Raw genomic sequence first — 23,015 nt, forward strand, 5'->3', positions numbered from 1 at the left:
GGTGCAACGTGGTGTTGGTGGATGGAGTGAGACATGATGTCCCAGATGTGCTCAATTGGATTCAGGTCTGGGGAACGGGCGGGCCAGTCCATAGCATCAATGCCTTCCTCTTGCAGGAACTGCTGACACACTCCAGCCACATGAGGTCTAGCATTGTCTTGCATTAGGAGGAACCCAGGGCCAACCGCACCAGCATATGGTCTCACAAGGGGTCTGAGGATCTCATCTCGGTACCTAATGGCAGTCAGGCTACCTCTGGCGAGCACATGGAGGGCTGTGCAGCCCCCCAAAGAAATGCCACCCCACACCATGACTGACCCACCGCCAAACCAGTCATGCTGGAGGATGTTGCAGGCAGCAGAACGTTCTCCACGGCGTCTCCAGACTCTGTCACGTCTGTCACATGTGCTCAGTGTGAACCTGCTTCATCTGTGAAGAGCACAGGGCACCAGTGGCGAATTTGCCAATCTTGGTGTTCTCTGGCAAATACCAAACGTCCTGCACGGTGTTGGGCTGTAAGCACAACCCCCACCTGTGGACGTCGGGCCCTCATACCACCCTCATGGAGTCTCTTTCTGACCGTTTGAGCAGACACATGCACATTTGTGGCCTGCTGGAGGTCATTTTGCAGGGCTCTGGCAGTGCTTCTCCTGCTCCTCCTTGCACAAAGGCGGAGGTAGCAGTCCTGCTGCTGGGTTGTTGCCCTCCTACGGCCTCCTCCACGTCTCCTGATGTACTGGCCTGTCTCCTGGTAGCGCCTCCATGCTCTGGACACTACGCTGACAGACACAGCAAACCTTCTTGCCACAGCTCGCATTGATGTGCCATCCTGGATGAGCTGCACTACCTAAGCCACTTGTGTGGGTTGTAGCCTCCGTCTCATGCTACCACTAGAGTGAAAGCACCGCCAGCATTCAAAAGTGACCAAAACATCAGCCAGGAGGCATAGGAACTGAGAAGTGGTTTGTGGTCCCCACCTGCAGAACCACTCCTTTATTGGGGGTGTCTTGCTAATTGCCTATAATTTCCACCTGTTGTCTATTCCATTTGCACAACAGCATGTGAAATTTATTGTCAATCAGTGTTGCTTCCTAAGTGGACAGTTTGATTTCACAGAAGTGTGATTGACTTGGAGTTACATTGTGTTGTTTAAGTGTTCCCTTTATTTTTTTGAGCAGTGTATATAAAATGAACATATCAATTTTAATGCAGACTAGCTCAAAACATTACTAATCATTGAAAATGGCAAATTACCCGATGGATCATGATACTTTTTTGTAAGAAAGTGGGGGTGCAAAAACATACATTTGCACCTCTATTTTGAAAGTGGAGATGCAGATGCTCTGTTTGCTCCATTGCTCAAGCGCCTAAGTGCAATGTACCATACTGGCCTCTTTGTCTATGGACCACACTATGGAGCACAGAGATTGATTCTGTTTTTATTTTTTCTCATCTGTTCCCCCTTCTTCATCTCAATCTCTCCATATCCAAACACTCAAATGGTTATATTATTCCAATAGTGAATATTGAAAACACTTTCTTTAGTGTAAAACACTTGATACAGTTGGAAGAATGACTGTGCTGCATTGCTTCAAAGTTTGACTCCCTGTTGCTGAGAACAGTCAGTGTTGCTCTTCTTGCTGTGTGAGCCCTCTACTGGATGTTTTTGAAGACCAATGGAAGCACTCGTCGTAGTAGCCTGCAATGGCCACACATCAAGAAAAAAGTAAATGATTGCTGTAAAGACACCCCGCCTGCCTTGATTCATACTAAAGGAATGGATCTGTTATAAGTGTGTTATAACCATGTTGTACATTATGGATAGTAATAGGTCATTCAGATATTACACCTACTTCCCCTGGAAATATTTTTTTCCCCCCAGGCGGTCATATTATTTCTCTGCCGTAGATTTCTTTAACACAATTTACCTTCAAATGATCACCTGAGGTAGCAGAATAAACTCCACTCCATGGTGAAGGAAGTTTCTGATGTCGGTGGTTGTATTTGATTCATGTTTATTGAAAAAGTATGGAAATAAAGAAAGGCGTGCAAATACTGAGGACGAACACAGGTACAAGGTTGGCGTTTCATCATTGACATTTTTTTAAGTATTGATCTTGGGCGAATCGATATAGTTGGAGCTAGATTCCACAAAGCCTGGTCTCTGCTCCACTCCGTTGGTGGAGTATTCTAATCAGAAACTTCGTTCAACATGGAGTGGAGTTTAGTCTGCTTAGAATATTGTTTGTTCTTTTTTTTTATTGGACTATCTTTTCTGCCTCAGGTTTATTGCAATTTAAGTGGAGTGTTTTGCCTCTGAAGGCAAGCCTCAATGGAATATTTACTACAGGGTTAACGTGTTGTACCACTTTAGAGAAGACACCTGTCATGTCACATTCTCATTTCTGACATACAATCCTTAGGCTCTAATCAAATGTCTGTTGATTGGTTATTTAAGAGTAATGAACAAAAACCATTATGCCATTTCAGATTTTATAATCCAATAATCAACAGACATTTGAAGCCTGAATAACTAATATTTTGTATCCTTGTGGGTCAGTAGTTCTATTCAATTAGTTTAAATTATATTTATATAGAAAAAAATGGTTTCAGCAGAGGGTAGATCAAACCTAGTGTTTGTATGCCTGGCGCAGTGTGGCCCTAACCAAGTACTGTTTATAGCCTACTGCTCGGTTTAAAACCAGATTATGCGACTATGCTGTGTATACAAAGAGCTCCCCAGAGGGTGGAAAAAACACGCGCGACCGGTGTGTGTCTCTGTTCCTTTAAACCAAGAATGGCATATTCACACTCATAATGGACTATATAATCACGGCTAGAATACACATAGAAAGGCTATGGGGATACCAGCGGTTCGCAATCAAGAGGTGTGCCATCACCATGCAGTCCAGCCTAATCCTCAAATCATTAGCATCCTTTCTTCTATTCACTGTTGGGAGGAGGGGCATCGCACATGCGCAGACGATCCTTTGAACCACACGCGGCTCAATCACGACGTTTATCTAGCGGACCACTCACTATGCATCATAGGAGCAGTCTTCTAGGAAAGGCGTGCAAATGCAGTCACAGAAACCGTAAATGCTGGCCGTTTTGCTCTATTTCGTGTCGGATCAAAACTGCCCTCCTCTAGCTCAAAATGGGTTAGAAGGAGGATGCCTGGATTATCCACTTTCAACACTTTGCGAGGATGGGGAATTGGAATTTCTGTTTTCGTAGAGACATCTTGACAAAGACGGAGAGAGAGACTAGAGATCGGATTTGAGTTCCACTGTTCTCCACTGTTCTTCGTTTTCTTTTCTTGTTTTCGTTTTTGAGAAATGATTGCTGAATTCGTGTGCAGCGCTGTGGCTTTGGTCCTCTATGTCAACACTCTGGGCGCTGATTTCTGCTACGATGACAGGTACATGAATAAATGACAGATGACGCCCGCGTCTGATGGTGTTGCTGTTCTGCCCATATTGTCATACAACACAATGGTTTTGCATAATGGTAGCTTATTGCTTGGCATAGTAAGAAACGTGTTCACATTTCTATACAACATTTCGCGGTAGCGTAAGGAATGGCGGGCGGAGGGAGGGTGACTTCTGTCAGCTCTGTGTTGGCGGCAAGGTCTTAGTAAACAGCAGGCATAGCTTGCCAGTACACAGTGTCACTGCATAAAGTTTGAATCCTGAGACGATGATACGTTATTGCAGGCGAAATTAACCTAACGCTACAAAATGATTATGGGAGTAATTTGATACATTGTATCCCATAATCACCATGTCCATGGCACAGCACTAAAACAAAACCGTTATCATGACCAAGTCTGTTCAAATTACGTGTGAACCAGTCGTATTTGTTAGGTGCTGTTCCGTCCCGTGAAAAAACAGGTGAATCATATTTTACGAATATCATTATTCTAACAGAGAATAATGATTGATGATCCTAAACAAATGAAATAAGCCAACCCTGTTTTAAATAGGAAATATGTAATGTCTTAAAAACAGCGAGCTTTATTAGGCAGATTAAAACATTGATCAATTCTCAAGTGGTCATGCTCCATTGAAAAGTAACGGTCTTAAAAGTGGAGATGCGTTCAGTCTGTTGCCGTCTGGGCTGCACGGTGAAAATCTATTTGCCTCCAGGGAAATAATATTTCTCCCTGGCCTGAGAATGTATTGTGCCAAACAGATTTAAGTACCTGTAAGGAATGAAGATCTTAACACAAAACCTTAGCACTTTTCTTTTACCGACTACTTACTGCTGTAGACCTACTGCTGGGCGTTTAACCCGCTATGGCCTCAGTTTAATAGCTTGGTTGATTTATTAATTGATTCATTAATAATTTAAATACAATGTTTTAACTTGTAATGCCTGATGTCTAAATGTACACCAGGTTTTTTAAACTAACCTGGTGGTCTATGATAAGTAAGTAATGTAGTGTACTACATAGGAGGCTTATACTGTAGTGTATTACACTTCAATCATTTGGTCAATAGCCTAACTGCTTATAAAAGGTTTGATACATGCAGAATTAGAGCCATCATTGTTATGTATTTGGACAGCTATGCCCTATAGGAAATTAAGTTATTAGTATAAGTGCTACTGTTTCTATGGATGCATTGAGACCATTAAAATGTAGCCCGGGAATGCTGTTCAGTGAGCGTAAATCTACTGCACTCATGCCAAGTGGTGTGTTGATGGTTTTTTTTAAATGTTTTTTTCCCCACATACACCGGATAGGCACACTGAAATGTGTTGTTTTACAGGGTCAGCCATAGTAGTACGGCGCCACTGGAGCGAATTAGGGTTAAGTACCTTGCTCAAGGACACTTCGGCAGATTTTTTACCTTGTCGGCTCGGGTATTTCAACCAGCGGCCAAAGTTTCATTGTAATCTTATAGCCTACATTTTTGTGATGGAGTCATAAAATTATACAGGAGTATACGCCTTTGTACTTTGTGCTCAGGACACACCATCACTCATGTGACAGCAGTTGTGTTCAGTTTTCATAAATCTGCCTGGGAGTGGCTACAATGTGGAGAGGTTAAGGCTACCACTGACTGCTGCAAGATCACTGGGATGTGTCAGTGTACACATTCTACATTTCAGCCTCCAGGTTGTAGTGTGTGTGTGCTTGCATGTGTGTGTGTGTAGCACGCACCCCCATGTGAATATAATATCCTCAATTTTAAACTAATGGCCATTGTAATAACAGTCTAACTTCTGACAAACCCACTCTTTTACTGTGCTGAAGCCCAAACCATATCAACTGCTATTTGTTTCTGAGATACCACATACTAACTATCCTATCTGTTTTTAGTGCTGGCGTTTTGTTCAGACTTGTACAGTATGTAATTAGTAGTCATTAGTGAGGTGGTATCCTGGCTTGTTAACATGTGATTTGCCTGGAGAAGAAGCAGATGTGGTATAATGATAGGGAAAAGGGCTTAATGATGGCTGATATCATATGTGTGGATAAGAAGCTTCATCCTTATCAAACCGTGAGCTCACTTTTTGGGGAGAACTGAATTTAAAACATAAACCTAAAAACTGTCTTATAAGGATCTTATCAGATTGGATACCACTCTTTAGAATAATATTTGAGGTAATTTCAATGCAAATCGGTTTGCACCTTCTAACATGACAATCTGTTATCTATACCTTTAGGCTACATGTAGGTGTGCACTAAACAACGGAATTTCTTAAATGATAAATGGCAAGGAATCAAATATGGATATTTTGTCTCAATGTGTAATACATCCTCCTCTCGAAATTCAGAAAGCAATTTTGTACACTAGTTGAGAAACTGCTTTGACTTAAATCATTTAATGATTAAAAGTTGAAATCCAATGTGGCAGTTGTGCATTGAGCATAGCCAGGAGCACCGAGGGTGGCTGACAGTATGCCACATGAGGATTTCCCATCGATCCGCTCTTAGAGTCTTGTTGCTAAGGAATACATCATTACACTGCTCTTGTTACTTTCAGTTGTATTCTTGAGAAAATAGAGCCTACAAGTGCTCTGCCTGCTTTAATGAATGTAGGGTTTGCTAAGTCAGATCTCTATAGGACAAACCTGATGAAAGGTCACTGGTTTTACTGGTTAATTTAAGTCACCTGCCACATACCAGTTGTTATTAATTGTAACTCGTCATGGTCTAAGTTAACAACACCGTAAATACACGTTTTGTGCAATGTGTTTGCTAGCCTAGCACCAAAGATAACTTTTCAATGGAGGAATGGAAGGGCCTCACAAGGCTTTCTTCTGTCAATGCTTTCACCACCACCACCACAACCAACTCCCTGCACAAACAGCCCAGCCTTGAGGGGTGGACAATTACTCCTTTATGTGATGTCAGAATGACTTGTGGGAGTTCTCCATCTGGGCACGGTCATCATTATCACACAGAGCCTTTACACCTGGATGACAACATAGTGAATCATATGTCATACGTGTTGTTCATATCTCTGTCTATTGCTATAATCCTGAGACCTTTACCACCGATAGGAGTGAATACGTTTGTGTCAGGAGAAAAATATTGCCCAATTTCATTCTCTGAATTGCTATGAACCTGTCCAGATGCGTTTGATGTATGGCACTGCAGAAAAATAAAGGGTCTGCACTCTGCAGGTTTTGTGAACATGGCTAAGGCATTAGCTGGATCATCAGCATTATTGTTGGTGATTTGGATTTATGTTGCAAAAACATCCGTGATTTTGTTTGGTTGGTACTGAACTGAATCAAATGGAAATGTGCAGGACAGGAGTAGTAAAATAAAGCTGTTCTCCTGTGTCAGCCCTGAGGGAGTTGATCAACTTAATGTCTTCTTAGAAAACAGATATAGAGATTTCTATTTTTCAGAAGGACTAGGCCTACACCTACACGCTCTTTTCTGAAATATTGTTGACAATTTAATGATGAAATGAGAGCGTTGATCTGAAAGTACTATACCCTTATGGTACATAAGAGTTACAGTATCACCATATTGTTTGAGTTACATTGCCTTCGGGAAAGTATTCAGACCCCGTGACTTGACCCCATGACTTTTTCCAATTTTTTTAACGTTACAGCCTTATTCTAAAATGGATCAAATTTAAAAAAATCCTCAATCTACACACAATAGTCTATAATGACAAAGATAAAACAGGTTTTTAGACATTTTTGCAGAAATGCCTTATTTTCATACACTACCGTTCAAAAGTTTGGGCTCACTTAGAATGTCCTTGGTTTTGAAAGAAAAGCAATTGTTTTGTCCATTAAAATAACATCAAATTGATCAGAAATACAGTGTAGACATTGTTAATGTTGTAAATGACTATTGTAGCTGGAAACGGCAGATTTTTTAAATGGAATATCTACATAGGCGTACAGAGGCCCATTATCAGCAACCATCACTCCTGTGTTCCAATGGCACATTGTGTTAGCTAATCCAAGTTTATCATTTTAAAAGGCTAATTGATCATTAGAAAACCCTTTTGCAATTATGTTAGCACAGCTGAAAACTGTTGTTCTGATTAAAGAAGCAATAAAACTGGCCTTCTTTAGACTAGGAGAGTATCTGAAGCCTCAACATTTGTGGGTTCGATTACAGGCTCAAAATGGCCAGAAACAAAGAATTTTCTTCTGGAACTCATCAGTCTATTCTTGTTCTGAGATATTAAGACTATTCCATGCGAGAAATTGCCAAAAAACTGAAGATCTTGTACAAAGCTGTGTACTACTCCCATCTCAGAACAGCGCACACTGGGCCCCGATGCACAACTGAGCAAGAGGACAAGTACATTAGAGTGTCTAGTTTGAGAAACAGACGCCTCACAAGTCCTCAACTGGCAGCTTCATTAAATAGTACCCACAAAACACCAGTCTCAACATCAACATTGAAGAGGCGGGATGCTGGCCCAACAAAGTACTGAGTAAAGGGTCTGAATACTTATGTAAATGTGATATTTCTGCTTTTCCTGTTTTTGCTTTGTCATTATGGGGTATTGTGTGCAGATTGATGAGGGTATTTTTTTTTAAATCAATTTAATAATAAGGCTGTAACGTAATAAAATGTAGAAAAAGTCAAGGGGTCTGAATACTTTCCGAATGCATTGTATCTCTTGTCATGACTAGTATGAAATGCCTTGCTCTTCTTCAACAATGCTGCATGGCACACAACTCTTTCTCAGCTAAAATGTGATATTGTCAGGATTGTGATTTAAAAATGTGTGAATGACATACGTAGTTTGTTATTGAGGACAGAGCCTTCCTGAGCGTTGCTGTGGCCTGACAGAGAGGGGAGGGGATGCAGTCAAAGCATGTCGCACTGCAGTCGGATAATGTGGTTTGGGACTTGATGGCCAAATGCTTCAGTTCATTGACACACAAGGCTTCTTCGGTTGGGGAGAGGCAGTGGAATACCGGAGTTCCTAGACTCCGCATTTGGGAATTTACCTGTTTGTGTCTGACTCAGATTTTTTTTTTATGATAAAGTAGGGATATGTGGACTATAATTACAATAATATTTTTACAGATATAATGCAGTGCTTAGAGGTAGGATGAATCATTTTTTCCCCCAACATGTTGTTACTTAATGTTCAGAATGGATTCATGGTCCATAGTTCCTGCCTGCCTGCCCAGTAATCTGTTATAAATAAACCTTGACATGTACTGCATGTTCCCAGTCTTCCACGTATCGCATTAAGGAGTGGTTGAGTGGCTCAAACTATAATGAATCACTTTGTTTGATGACACGTCTTTAAGTAGCTTTCTGTCAATTAACAACCTCTGCCACTTACAGTGTAGTCAGAGTGCTGTGTGTGTGTGTGTGTGTTTAAAGTTTTATTGTCACGTGCACAAGTACAGTGAAATGCCTTCCCTGCTTGCTCTTTCCCAGCAATGCATTAATCAATATCAGTAGTACTATAAAAAAGGTAAAGTAGAACAAGAACACACCAGAAATAAGAACATGAGAAAGTAAGTAAGCTATATACAGGGTCAGTTCCAGGGTCAGTAGCTATATACAGGGTCAGTTCCAGGGTCAGTAAACTATATACAGGGTCAGTTCTAGGGTCAGTAAGCTATATACAGGGCCAGTTCCAGGGTCAATAAACTATATACAGGGTCAGTTCTAGGGTCAGTAAACTACATACAGGGGAAGTTCCAGGGTCAGTAAGCTACATACAGGGGCAGTTCCAGGGTCAGTAAACTATATACAGGGGAAGTTCCAGGGTCAGTAAGCTACATACAGGGGCAGTTCCAGGGTCAGTAAGCTACATACAGGGGCAGTTCCAGGGTCAGTAAGCTATATACAGGGCCAGTTCCAAGGTCAGTAAGATATATACAGGGTCAGTTCTAGGGTCAGTAAGCTATATACAGGGTCAGTTCTAGGGTCAGTAAACTATATACAGGGTCAGTTCTAGGGTCAGTAAGCTATATACAGGGTCAGTTCCAGGGTCAGTAAACTATATACAGGGTCAGTTCTAGGGTCAGTAAACTATATACAGGGCCAGTTCCAGGGTCAGTAAACTATATACAGGGTCAGTTCTAGGGTCAGTAAGCTATATACAGGGGAAGTTCCAGGGTCAGTAAGCTATATACAGGGGCAGTTCCAGGGTCAGTAAGCTATATACAGGGGCAGTTCCAGGGTCAGTAAGCTATATACAGGGTCAGTTCTAGGGTCAGTAAGCTATATACAGGGTCAGTTCTAGGGTCAGTAAACTATATACAGGGTCAGTTCTAGGGTCAGTAAGCTACATACAGGGGAAGTTCCAGGGTCAGTAAGCTACATACAGGGGCAGTTCCAGGGTCAGCAAGCTATATACAGGGTCAGTTCGAGGATCAGTGCCAATACAATATTTACAATGTGCAGGGATACTGGAGTGGTAGGGGTAGATATGTATGGGGGTAAAGTGACTACGCATCAGGATATATGATAAACAGAGTAGACTCAGTATGAATATGTGTGCGTGTTATGTGTGTGTGTGTGAAAATGAAGGGTGTGTGTGTGTTGGAATGTGAGTGTGTGTAGTGTGCATAAAGTCAGTGTAGAAAAAAACTAAAATAGAAGTGTCAATGCAGATAGTTTTTGTAGAAATATTGTTAGTCTGTGTGTGTGTGTGAGTATGACCTATCTACTCTCCCCCTCCTGGGTTGTCTGTCCGTGTAAGGCTGCCTGAGCCCTGTAAATAGCTTTGGCTGGCCCTGGTTGGGTTTCTGTGGTACTGCTGTCTGGGCTCTGCTCTGCTTTGCTCCAGCCCTGTCTGTAGTGTCCATCCAGTGGGATAGAATGGACCAGTCCGCCCCAGCCCAACCCCGCCCCGGCTCAGCCCGCCCCAGCCCAACCCCACCCCAGCCCGCCCCAGCCCCAGCGCTGTGGTAATGTAACGAGCCCAAGAACCCAAGGGCGTCAACCTAACAGTCTGAGCATATCTCCCTCAGTCTCTCCCAGTGCCCTGTAATTAGTGGAAGCCTCCAGAGTGGGGTGGATACACGGACAGCAGACAAGGCGTGCAAGACCTCCCGCTCTAATCTTCCGTCGGCTGCCGCCAGATGGTCACATTTGCGAAGCGTTGAGGGTTTTTCTCCCCTGCGCCCTTGGGTTTGAGGTGGAGTCAAGAGGAACATGTTCAGTGCAACCAGGATGGAGATGTCAGTGTTTGCCAGATGACAGATAGTCTGAGCGATGAAGCCATCTAAGAGGTCCATGTGAGAGGGGTCCTTTGTATTGTTCACACATTGACACCTGTTATTTTTCCATGTGCTTTGAGATTTCTTTGAACGCCATTGAGACTCTGAAGAGTTTTGACAGGTTCTCTTATTTCAATGGTTTACCATACAATACAATGTCCTTCCATTCTATTATTAGGCCTATCTCTTGCGACTTTCAGTTATTGAGTTATGCAGTTATTGTTCCCTTAATGCAAATGCTTAGAAGTTGGTTTCAATTGTGATCAGACATACGATTTCTCATCTACAGTCTAAAAAGATCAGCACAGTTCTGATCAAAGATACATGGGTTGACTTCACTTCAGAACTGTATTTTCCAGCAGACATGAAGATGTTATTTTCACTCTCGCCACAAATGCGAGTCTAAAAAGCTTTCAGTATTTGTTGCTAAAAATACTATTAATAAGAGGTTTCAGTATGGTGTGCATTGCTTCAGTTTCCCACAAAACCACATAATTACTTGAAACATTTTAGCCTTGGAGACGATCAGTTCACTTTTAGGTCATGGGAAACAGTTGACTAGATGCGATGCACATTTTTCTAACGGCCAATAACCTCTGAATGCGATTTGAGGAGACCTTGGTATTTCACAAACTGACTTAATTTAAAAGCACTGGCCCTCAGTCCACATTTCCTGAGCTGCGGTAGCAAGAATAGCTCAAATACCTGCAATGAGTTTCCATTGAAATGAACATTCGAATAGCATAAAATGTGGAAACATTTGCTCAATATTCCAAGTTTGAACATGAGAATGTGTTGTGTCGATGCACTTTACAGCACATAATCAGGCTCAACGTGGAATAACAGGAAAGGAGGGAGGGATTGGGGTTGCACGTCACACAGCAACACTGTTAACTAACTCAGGGGTATTTTTTACTGCCCTTCTTTTCTGGGTCACTGCCTCTCTCAGTGACTGTCAACATTATTACATGTGATGGCAGCTCCCACTGGGTGATCTGGTGTGACCCTGCCGCGCTGAGCTGAACTTTCTCAGTCATAATCCCTCTGAGCTCTCACTCTCTAAGCACTGCTTCAGGTGATCAAAACGGGATTTGGTTAGAAAAATCAAGGGCGTTGTGGAGAGTAATTACCTTTTGGGTAGGTATCTGCTGTGTAATAACAAATTATATATTTTTACATAATTCCAAAGTTACATATCCTTACATATCCTCTGTAACCTTACATATCCCAGTATCTCTACTTGCACATTCATCTTCTGCACATCACTCCAGTGTTTAATTGCTAATTTGTAATTACTTCGCCACTACGGCCTATTTATTGTTTTACCTCCCTAATCTTACTACATTTGCACACACTGTATATAGATTTTTTCTATTGTGTTATTGACTGTACATTTGTTTATTCCATGTGTAACTCTGTGTTGTTGTTTGTGTCGCACTGCTTTGCTTTATCTTGGCCAGGTCGCAGTTGTAAATGAGAACTTGTTCTCAACTGGCCTACCTGGTTAAATAAAGGTGAAATAAAATCGAAAAATTAAATTTTTTAATTAAAAACAGTAGTGCAAAATGTCAAGTGCTTATCAATTGCAAGTAAATTATCTTTGGACTTTTAATTAATTATTGAAGGCATTTAACATATTAAAGGTGTTCCAGCGATGCCAGCAGATAGCCATAACCACCATGGTCCAGATGGTGTCTAGACTTAGGTCTTAAGATAGAGGTCTTACCCTCCCTCTCTCTCCAGCTATTTGAGATGAGCTGCATCAGCATGGAGCAGGATCAAACTCCCCACGGCTTTGATTGCTGGAGCTGACTGGTATCGGCCATGGGAGAAATTGGATAGACTTGGCCCATTCTGCTGCCTCTGTGATTGCCTTGGCAGATGATTGTCATGTGTGAGTTGCAGTAGGAATAGGGTGAGTGTGGTTCCAGGGTCAGTCTGGGAGCCTGATCAGTCACTGCCCACCGGTTCATGAAAGACCCTGTGCACAGACCGACAGCCTCACACTCAGTGCTCCTAAATTAAGCAGGATGCTTTGTAATCGTCCTACAGGCACCCACAGAGATGAGAAATGGGCCGTATGTAGTTGTCGGGTTTACTGCTCTGTGGTGGACAGTATTAAAGATGAACTTGAACCATGCTACACAAGAGTTTAATCGGCGCCCTCTTTGCTTTTTTCCAATTTCTTTGCTGGCTATTTAATTATAGCCAACAGATTATCTCTCCAAATGTATCATGTGGTGCCCTCAACAGCCCCTTGACACACACACACACACACACACACACACACACACACACACACACACACACACACACACACACACACACACACACACACACACACACACACAATCATCTTAGACACTTAAGATTGAACAGAAGATTTGATCAACCAGCACGAAAATCCTGCACATGGGCAGCAGTGCATTGCAAAAAATGCAAGAGTGCGACACAGTAATGGGACATAATAATTAAAAATCATGTTTTTGGAAAAGCTGCTTGGTCAAAGAGTAGAACCCTTGCAGCACACTCTCACCAATGTCTGAAGGGAGGCCCCCCTCAGTGAAGGTTTGGTGTAGTGTAGGGATCATCAACTAGATTCAGTCGCGGGCTGATTTCTTTCTTGAGCGGATGGTAAGGGGGCCGGAACATAATTTGAAATTACTTGTAGACTGCAAATTGACCACAAGAACCCCAAACAGATATAACATTTGACTAAAACATAATCATTTTAAACCTTGCTCTCGCGGTTGTCGTAGGGTTGAGACCAAGAAGCAGCGGGAAAATGTACACTCATCTTCTTTTATTAAAGTGAAGAAGGAAAAAACACCAAAAACGTATACAAAAAACACAACAACGAACTTGACAGTCTTGTCAGGCACACATAGCTAAACAAGAACAATCTCCCACAAAATACTAACACAAACACATACCTATTTATAGGACCCTCAATCAGAGGCAACTAGAAAACACCTGCCTCCAATTGAGAGTCCAACCACCAATTACCTAAACATAGAAATACAAATGACTAGACTAAACATAGAAATACATTAACATAGAACAGTGCCCAAAACCCGGAATAATAAATCAAACACCTAACTACTAACACAACCAGCCCGAACCACATAAAACATATACACCCTGCCACGTCCTGACCAAACTACAATAACAAATAACCCCTTTTACTGGTCAGGACATGACACTTGCTTACATTTGTACAGAATCACATATACAGTTGTAGTGGGAAGTTTACATACACTTAGGTTGGAGTCATTAAAACTCGTTTTTCAAACACTCCACAAATTTCTTGATAACAAACTATAGTTTTGGTCGGTTAGGATATCTACTTTGTGCATGACAAAAGTAATGTTTTCCAACAATTGTTTACAGACAGATTATTTCACTTATAATTCACTGTATTACTATTCCAGTGGGTCAGAAGTTTACATACACTAAGTTGACTGTGCCTTTAAACAGCTTGGAAAATTCCAGAAAATGATGTCATGGCTTTAGAAGCTTCTGATAGGCTAATTGACATCATTTGAGTCAATTGGAGGTGTACCTGTGGATGTATTTCAAGGCCTATCTTCAAACTCAGTGCCTCTTTGCTTGACATCATGGGAAAATCAAAATAAATCAGCCAAGACCTCAGAAAAATAATTGTAGACCTCCACAAGTCTGGTTCATCCTTGGGAGCAATTTCCAAACGCCTGAAAATACCACGTTCATCTGTACAAACAATAGTACGCAAGTATAAACACCATGGGACCACGCAGCCATCATACCGCTCAGGAAGGAGACGCGTTCTGTCTCCTAGAGATGAATGGACTTTGGTGCGAAAAGTGCAAATCAATCCCAGAACAACAGCAAAGGACCTTGTGAAGATGCTGGAGGATACAGGTACAAATGTATCTATATCCACAGTAAAACAAGTCCTATATCGACATAACCTGAAAGGCCGCTCAGCAAGGAAGAAGCCACTGCTACGGTTTCTATCTGCACATGGGGACAGAGATCGTACTTTTTGGAGAAATGTCCTCTGGTCTGATGAAACAAAAATAGAACTGTTTGAGCATAATGACCATCGTTATGTTTGGAGGAAATAGGTGGAGGCTTGCAAGCCGAAGAACACCATCCCAACTGTGAAGTACGGGGGTGGCAGCATCATGTGTGGGGGTGCTTTGCTGCAGCAGGGACTGGTGCACTTCACAAAATAGATGGCATCATGAAGCAGGAAAATTATGTGGATATATTGAAGCAACATCTCAAGACATCAGTCAGGAAGTTAAAGCTTGGTCGCAAATGGGTCTTCCAAATGGACAATGACCCCAAGCATACTTCCAAAGTTGTGGCCACATGGCTTAAGGACAACAAAGTCAAGGTATTGGAGTGGCCATGACAAAGCCCTGACCTCAATCCTATAGAAAATGTGTGGGCAGAACTGAGAAAGCGTGTGGGAGCAAGGAGGCCTACAAACCTGACTCAATTACACCAGCTCTGTCAGGAGGAATGGGCCAAAATTCACCCAACGTATTGTGGGAAGCTTGTGGAAGGCTACCCGAAACGTTTGACCCAAGTAAAACAATTTAAAAGCAATGCTACCAAATACTAATTGAGTGTTTGTAAACTTCTGACCCACTGGGAATGTGATGAAAGAAATAAAAGCTGAAATAAATCATTCTCTCTGTCACGTCCGTCGTAAAGATGGGACCAAGGCGCAGCGGGAATGTGTATGCTCATCTTCTTTATTATTGAGAAGAAAACGAAACAAAACACTTAATCAAAACAACAACAACGAAAAAACAGTCCTGTGAGACATACAGCTACACATGGAACAACTACCCACAAAAACCCATGAAAAAACACCCCTACTAAATAGGACCTTCAATTAGAGGCAACGAGGAACAGCTGCCTCCAATTGAAGGTCAACCCAATAAACTAAACATAGAAATAGCATAACTAGACACAGACATAGAAATAGACTAATAAAAAAACGAAACACAAACACCCCCTGCCACGTCCTGACCAAACTTACAATAACAAATAACCCCTTTTACTGGTCAGGACGTGACTCTACTATTATTCTGACATTTCACATTCTTAAAATAAAGTGTTGATCCTAACTGACCTAAGACATGGAATTTTTACTAGGATTAAATGTCAGGAATTGTGAAAAGCTGAGTTTAAACGTGTTTTTATCTAAGGTGTATGTAAACTTCCGACTTCAACTTTATCTCTCTATTACGCATAGGAATACTTTGGAGCAGATTTCCATAATTAAAATCACTTGGAGTTGCAGGTGTTTTTACAGTCTTTTATGTCCCCCCCCCCCAAAAAAAAATCTCTCTCTCATATACATATACAGTACCAGTCAAAAGTTTGGATACACCTACTCATTCCAGGGTTTTTCTTTATTGTTACTATTTTCTACATTGTAGAATAATAGTGAAGTCATCAAAACTATGAAATAACACATATGGAATCATGTAGTAACCAAAAAAGTGTTAAACAAATATTTGAGGTTCTTCAAAGTAGCCACCCATTGCATTGATGTCAGCTTTGCACAATCTTGGCATTCTCTCAACCAGCTCCATGAGGTAGTCACCTGGAATGCATTTCAATGAACAGGTGTGCCTTGATAAAAATGTATTTGTTTAATTTCTTTCTTTCTTTAGCCAATCAGTTGTGTTGTGACAAGATATCCCTAATTGGTAAAAGACCAAGTCCATATTATGGAAGGAACAGTTGAAATAAGCAAAGAGAAACAACAGTCCATCATTACTTTATGACATGAAGGTCAGTCAATACGGAACATTTTTGCAGTCGCAAAAACCATCAAGCGCTTTGATGAAACTGGCTCTCATGAGGCCCGCCACAGGAAATGAAGACCCAGAGTTACCTCTGCTGCATTGGATAAGCTCATTAGAGTTAACTGCACCTCAGATTGCAGCCCAAATAAACACTTCACAGAGTTCAAGTAACAGACACATCTCAACATCAACTGTTCAGAGGAGACTATGTGAATCAGGCCTTTGTGGTCAAATTGCTGCAAAGAAACCACTACTAAAGGACACCAATAAAAAGAAGAAACTTGTTTGGGCCAAGAAACACGAACAATGGACATTAGACCGGTGGAACTCTTTCCTTTGGTCTGATGAGTCCAAATTTGAGAGTTTTGGTTCCAACTGCCCTGTCTTTGTGAGACACAGAGTAGGTGAATGGATGATCTCTGCATGTGTGGTTCCAACCATGAAGCATGGAGGAGGAAGTGTGACGTTGTGGGGCTGCTTTGCTGGTGACACTGTCAGTGATTTATTTAGAATTCAAGGCACACTTAACCAGCATGGCTACCACAACATTATGCAGCGATACACCATCCCATCTGGTTTTCTCATAGTGTCAACAGAACAATGACCCAACACACCTCCAGGCTGTGTAAGGGCTATTTATCCAAGAAGGAGAGTGATGGAGTGCTGCATCTAATGACATGGCCTCCACAATCACTCGACTGATTAAGGCAGCCCCCCGCACCTCTCTGATTCAGAGGGGTTGGGTTAAATGCGGAATACACATTTCAGTTGAATGAATTCAGTTGTGCAACTGACTAGGTATCCCCTTTCCCTTTCCTTTACCTCAACCCAGTTGAGATGGTTTGGACAGCAGAGTGAAGGAAAAGCAGCCAACAAGTGCTCAGCATATGTGGGAACTCCTTGAAGACTGTTGGAAAAGCATTTCAGGTGAAGCTGGTTGAGAGAATTCCAAGAGTGTGTAAAGCTGTCATCAAGGCAAAGGGTGGCTACTTTGAAGAATCTTAAATATGTTTTGATTGGATTAACACTTCTTTGGTTACTACATGATTCCATATGTTATTTCATAGTTTTGATGTATTCACTGTTATTCTATAATGTAGAAAATAGTCAAAATAAAGAAACCCTTGAGTTTGTACTGGTACTATACAGTGGCAAGAAAAGTATGTGAACCCTTTGGAAATACCTGGACTTATGCATCAGTTGGTCATAAAATCTGATCTGATCTTCATCTAGGTCACAACAATGGACAAACACAGTCTGCTTAAAATAATAACACACAAACAATTATACGTTTTCATGTCTTTATTGAACACGCCATGTAAACATTCACAGTGCAGTGTGTAAAAAGTATGTGAACCCTTGAATTCAATAACTGGTTGACCCTCCTTTGGCAGCAATAACCTCAACCAAAAATGTTCTGTAGTTGTTGATCAGACCTGCACAACGGTCAGGAGGAATTTTGGACCAGTCCTCTTTACAAAACTGTTTCAGTTCAGCAATATTCTTGGGATGTGTGGTGTGAACTGCTCTCTTAAGGTCATGCCACAGCATCTCATTCGATTTGAGGTTAGGACTCTGACTGGGTCACTCCAGAAGGTGTGTTTTCTTCTGTTGAAGCCATTCTGTTGTTGATTTACTTCTGTGTTTTGGGCCGTTGTCCTGTTGCATCACCCAACTTCTGTTGAGCATCATTTGGCAGACAGACAGCCTAACATTCTCCTGCAAAATGTCTTGATAAACATGGAATTCATTTTTCTGTCGATAATAGCAAGCTGTCCAGGCCCTGAGGCAGCAAAGCAGCCCCAAACCATGATACTCCCTCCACCATACTTTACAGTTGGGATGAGGTTTTGATGTTGGTGTGCTGTGCCGTTTTTTCTCCACACATAGTGTTGTGTGTTCCTTCCAAATAACTCAACTGTAGTTTCATCTGTCCACAGAATATTTTGCCAGTAGGAACATCCAGGTGCACTTTTACAAACTTCAGAAGTGCAGCAATGTTTTTTTCAGACAGCAGTGGCTTCTTCCATGGTGTCCTCCCATGAACACCATTCTTGTTTAGTGTTTTACGTAGACTCGTCAACTCGTCGTAGACTCGTCAACAGAGATGTTAGCGTGTTCCAGAGATTTCTGTAAGTCTTTAGCTGACACTCTAGGATTCTTCTTAACCTCATTGAGAATTCTGCACTGTGCTCTTGCAGTCATCTTTGCAGGACGGCCACTCCTAGGGAGAGTAGCAACAGTGCTGAACTTTCTCAATTTATAGACAATTTGATGAACAGCAAGGCTTTTAGAGATACTTTTGTAACCCTTTCCAGCTTTATGCAAGTCAACAATTCTAAATCTTAGGTCTTGTGAGATCTCTTTTGTTCGAGGTGAATAGCAAACTCAAATGTTGTGAGTGTTTTTTATAGGGCAGGGCAGCTCTAACCAACATCCAATCTCGTCTCATTGATTGGACTCCAGGTTAGCTGACTCCTGACTGCAATTATCTTTTGGAGAAGTCATTAGCCTAGGGGTTCACATACTTTTTCCAACCTACACTGTGAATGTTTAAATTATGTATTCAATATAGACAAGAAAAAGACAATAATTTCTGTGTTAGTCATTTAAGCACACTATGTTTGTCTATTATTGTGACAGATGAAGATCAGATCAAATTTGAGAACCAATTCATGCAGAAATCCAGGTAATTCCAAAGGGTTCACATACTTTTTCTTGCCACTGAATGTGTGTGTGTGTGTATATATATATATATATATATATATATATATATATATATATATATATATGTGTGTATAGCTTAGACAACTTCGGGGGACAAATAAAATCAACCGCGGGCCGCCAGTTGGGGAACCCTGGTGTAATGTCCCCCCCATCAATAGACATGGGTCTCACATCATTTGATTTCATGTGGGTGTGTCAGTAATGGGTCTAGACAAGGCCTTGGATTCAGAGGTCCAGTGTTGGCTAATGGGTCTAATGCCGTGTTTCAGCCCGGGTTGCCGAGCTCTCTTCATATTAATGGGATTAACTGGCTGTCGATGAGGGGGCGAGTAAAGAACCCAATCCATTAGAAACAAAAACCTCCCTTGTTGCCTATATCGAACAAGGATGCTGTAGTTTGGCGTTTCAATAAAGGAGCCACTTTTTTCAGTTCCGCCATCTCGGTGGCCTTGTTTCCCCGTAACACGGGACATTGGCACATTGTGATAAGACTGTGACACATCCTGGCCCAGACCTGTGCCTTTGTGCATTGAAAAGGGACTGTGTGGGTCTCACTATTCTCCCTGGACTGAATGAAGGTCCTCATTTGTCACAGATGGTTGTGTCGGCCGTTGTTTTGGACGGACAGTGAAATAAGACCTCACTGTTGGGGCAGAACAACTTGTCACAACCAATCGGGTCAGCTCTTTGTGGGTGGGTGGGTGGGTGGGTGGGTGGGGTGTACGTGCCTAGGTTAATGTAGCCTACTTAATGGGAGGGAGAGTTCAGTGTTGCGATGGCCAACTGAAGTTGTTCTGCTGTGTCTGCTCAACAGTGGGTGGCATGGCTGTGGGATGGATGGGTGTCTGAAGAGTTGAGAAATAAAGTCACCTGTGATAAAATTGTAATATTGTATCTATTTTACAAATCAACTTTTCTCAGTCAGTGAATGCTCTCTGTTGGAGAAGCACTCAGCTTTAGCCAGTGCTGCAAAATACAGGTGTTGGATTTCTTTGAGGTTCTGTTATTATTTTGGTCGTTTTAAAATATGATTACTGTATCTGGATTTTTCCTAAATGTGGAGAGTGAGTCAGGAGAAACTGTGGTTACTTCTATTTAGTTGCTGTAGTGTTGGCAACCAGGCTCTCTGCTCAGATCCTTACTGTCTCACTGCTGAGGTCACATCGGGCTTGTTTCATTTTACCTTTATTTAACTAGTCAAGTCAGTTAACAACAAATTCTTATTTACAATGACAGCCTACCAGGGAACAGTGGGTTAACTACCTTGTTCAGGGGAAGAATGATTTTTACCTTGTCAGCTCAGGGATTAGACCCAGCAACCTTTCAGTTACTGGCCCAACACTCTAACCACTAGGCTACAGACATGCATGGATTGTTACAGCAGATGAGAAAGATCAGGCCAAGGTGTGTTGTGAATACTAAAGTAATTTGATGGTGATTTGTGGGTAGATAGTGCAGGCACCTCCCACACAGCCTGAGAACCAGAAGACTAGTCCCAGTAGTGGGCCTGCACTGTACCGTACTTTATGTCATCCAGGTTTATGTGATGGAGTACCCATCTCAGGTTGTCACAGTTCATCTCTAATTGTTACTGTAAAGGCAGAGACCTCCCAACGTAGTGCTTTGAATTCATGTCACTCTGCATCGTCTGGCAACCTTTGGGACCCTTTAGGACAGTGGCACATATTAACATCCAGACGGTACAGTCTTTACTGTACAGTATATCGTTTGTCTCAAGTGGGTGAAAGAACAGCTTGGAAGTGTGACCCCCAACCTTTCATCAAATTGCTACATTGAGAAAGGGGAAGTTGAATCCACTCCAGCACTGTAATCTCAGCCCTCTGGGGCTTTTCACCAAGTGGTTGTGAATGAAACCTGAGATGTTGCAGGGTTAAGTCATGGCTATTGAAGCTGGAGTTAACTAACATCCTCCTACTTTTCATTTTTTGCTCTGTCTGACTCAAGCTGGCTGTTATTTTAACTTCTGCTGAGCAGTGAGGGTTTCGTCAACCCTACTTCTGTTTTGGCAATAACTGTGTTTTTTTTTGTCTATGTTGGACGATTGCATATGGCATTATTTGCACAACAAGTAACAACTATGGTAATGAAATTTAGTGTGTAATGGATTTTATTCTAATTCCAGTTTTCCTGGCTCTGAGAGGAAGACAAGTCTGACATTTCTCCAGATGGAGAAAGACTCATGTTGTATTGTATTTCACATTTTCATCCAACTCTCTCTCTCGCTCTCTGTCTCTCACCATCAAACTTCTTTCTGTTTAAACAGAAAGTATTTCATTAAGACTTCAACAGTGAGTCAGCGATAGACAGTGTCAGTCCACCCACTGTTTAAAACATTAACACATTTGCTTCCCGTTGTTTATTTTGGCTGCGCATTGACCCTCAGGATCACAAACCGTAGCATTTATTATAATCCTTGAACTTGGCATATATGATTTCCCCCCTCTGCCGATCAAGCCAAGTGAGGTCTTCCTCTCCGACTCAAGGAGGGAGCACGTGGTGAGTGACAGAGGTTATTTTTGGTCAGTGAGGAAGTTTGGGGTTCTGACAGAGTGTGCAAACTGTTTTTACTTCATGGGCCCTGAGGTTTGAGTAGCTGAAGTGGAGTGCTGTCAGCTCATCTGACAGACTAATGAGACTTCCTAAATGTAATCTCAAGAAAAATAAAGGATTCAATCTGGAGGGGGTGAGACATTATGAAAAAGGATGATCTCTGTCTGTTGGTTCATGCTGCTAAGAAGGCCTTGGGCTATGTGTTCTGACCATGAACTCCTGCAGCCTATAAGGACTTGACTTAAAGGACTTTTACCTGATGGTGTCGGCACCACCTCCATATTTAGCACAGTCAGCTCAGCCACAAGTTAAAATCATCAGCCTGTCTAATTATGAGAAGTTTAAGTCAATTCATCCTAGTACTGATTGGTGTTTTAAGTTCTGCTTTTCTTTAGTGTGAGTGACTGGTGTAAAAGCCGGGGCTCCTCTTCAAGTCGTTCACATCTGAGCGAGAACTCTTGAAACAAATTGTCGCTCAAAAACTTCAAGGGCCCCCTCTCTCTACCTCATCAGGGCTCATTTGGACCAACATTCCAGGATTGGTAATGTAGGGCGCCTGTCACTCTCTCTGATTGATGTGACTGAGTACTGGATGGCAGCTAACTAGCGCAGCCCGGCCTTCTCAGGGTGGTGCCATGTGTGCTCCCAGGACCCAGGCTCTTTGTTCGAACAGAATAGATTGACACCATTATCTGTCAGCTCCCTCAGGAATGCTCCCATGCAGCTCAGCTATTGTCAATTGCCTGACAATCATAGAGGCACTACAGGCTGACATTGTGGGGTTATTGATTTCTGTTGATGAGTAAAATTGTGGGTCACAGTTTGGCAGTGAGACACCGATGGCTAGTCCTCTTTGGGAGATTTTTGACATTTTATTAATTCATCCCCAGTTTGACAATAAAGGGTATCCATAATGGAAAATAAAGGGTTTTAGCATCTCTTGCCTGCAATGTCACAGAGCCATACTTTATGTATTATATATACACCCTGGGTCTGGATACTGTCTCAAAATGGCGTGTGCACTTATTTATTGATGAATGGAGCCGAGAAGCCACTTTTTTGACTAGCACAAGGAAATGAAAGTGCAATAAAAGGACTCTCCTATATCTTCTTAACGTGTGATACATAGCATGTGGGGCCTGCTGACACACAGAGATCTGAGGTGTGTTTGGAGATGTGGTATATCTCACCCTCTGGGTGCTGTATTGGGAGAGGCGTCTGGGAGTAAAC

General features: G+C 42.0%; 1 protein-coding gene across 1 annotated transcript in view; it reads left to right on the forward strand.

The window, feature by feature from the left end:
• Positions 1 to 2,985: 2,985 nt before the first annotated feature.
• The window catches only part of LOC106561381 (protein O-mannosyl-transferase TMTC2), a 193,398-nt gene continuing 173,368 nt past the window's right edge, over positions 2,986 to 23,015 (forward strand). The window contains exon 1 of the mRNA XM_014125269.3: positions 2,986 to 3,421. Coding sequence (XP_013980744.2) covers positions 3,339 to 3,421 — 83 coding nt within the window. The 5' untranslated portion in view covers positions 2,986 to 3,338. The remainder of the gene's footprint in view (positions 3,422 to 23,015) is intronic.

This window comes from Salmo salar, chromosome 10 (genome assembly GCF_965601325.2).
Source record: "Salmo salar chromosome 10, fSalSal1, whole genome shotgun sequence".
In the NCBI taxonomy this organism is placed as follows: Eukaryota; Metazoa; Chordata; class Actinopteri; order Salmoniformes; family Salmonidae; genus Salmo; species Salmo salar.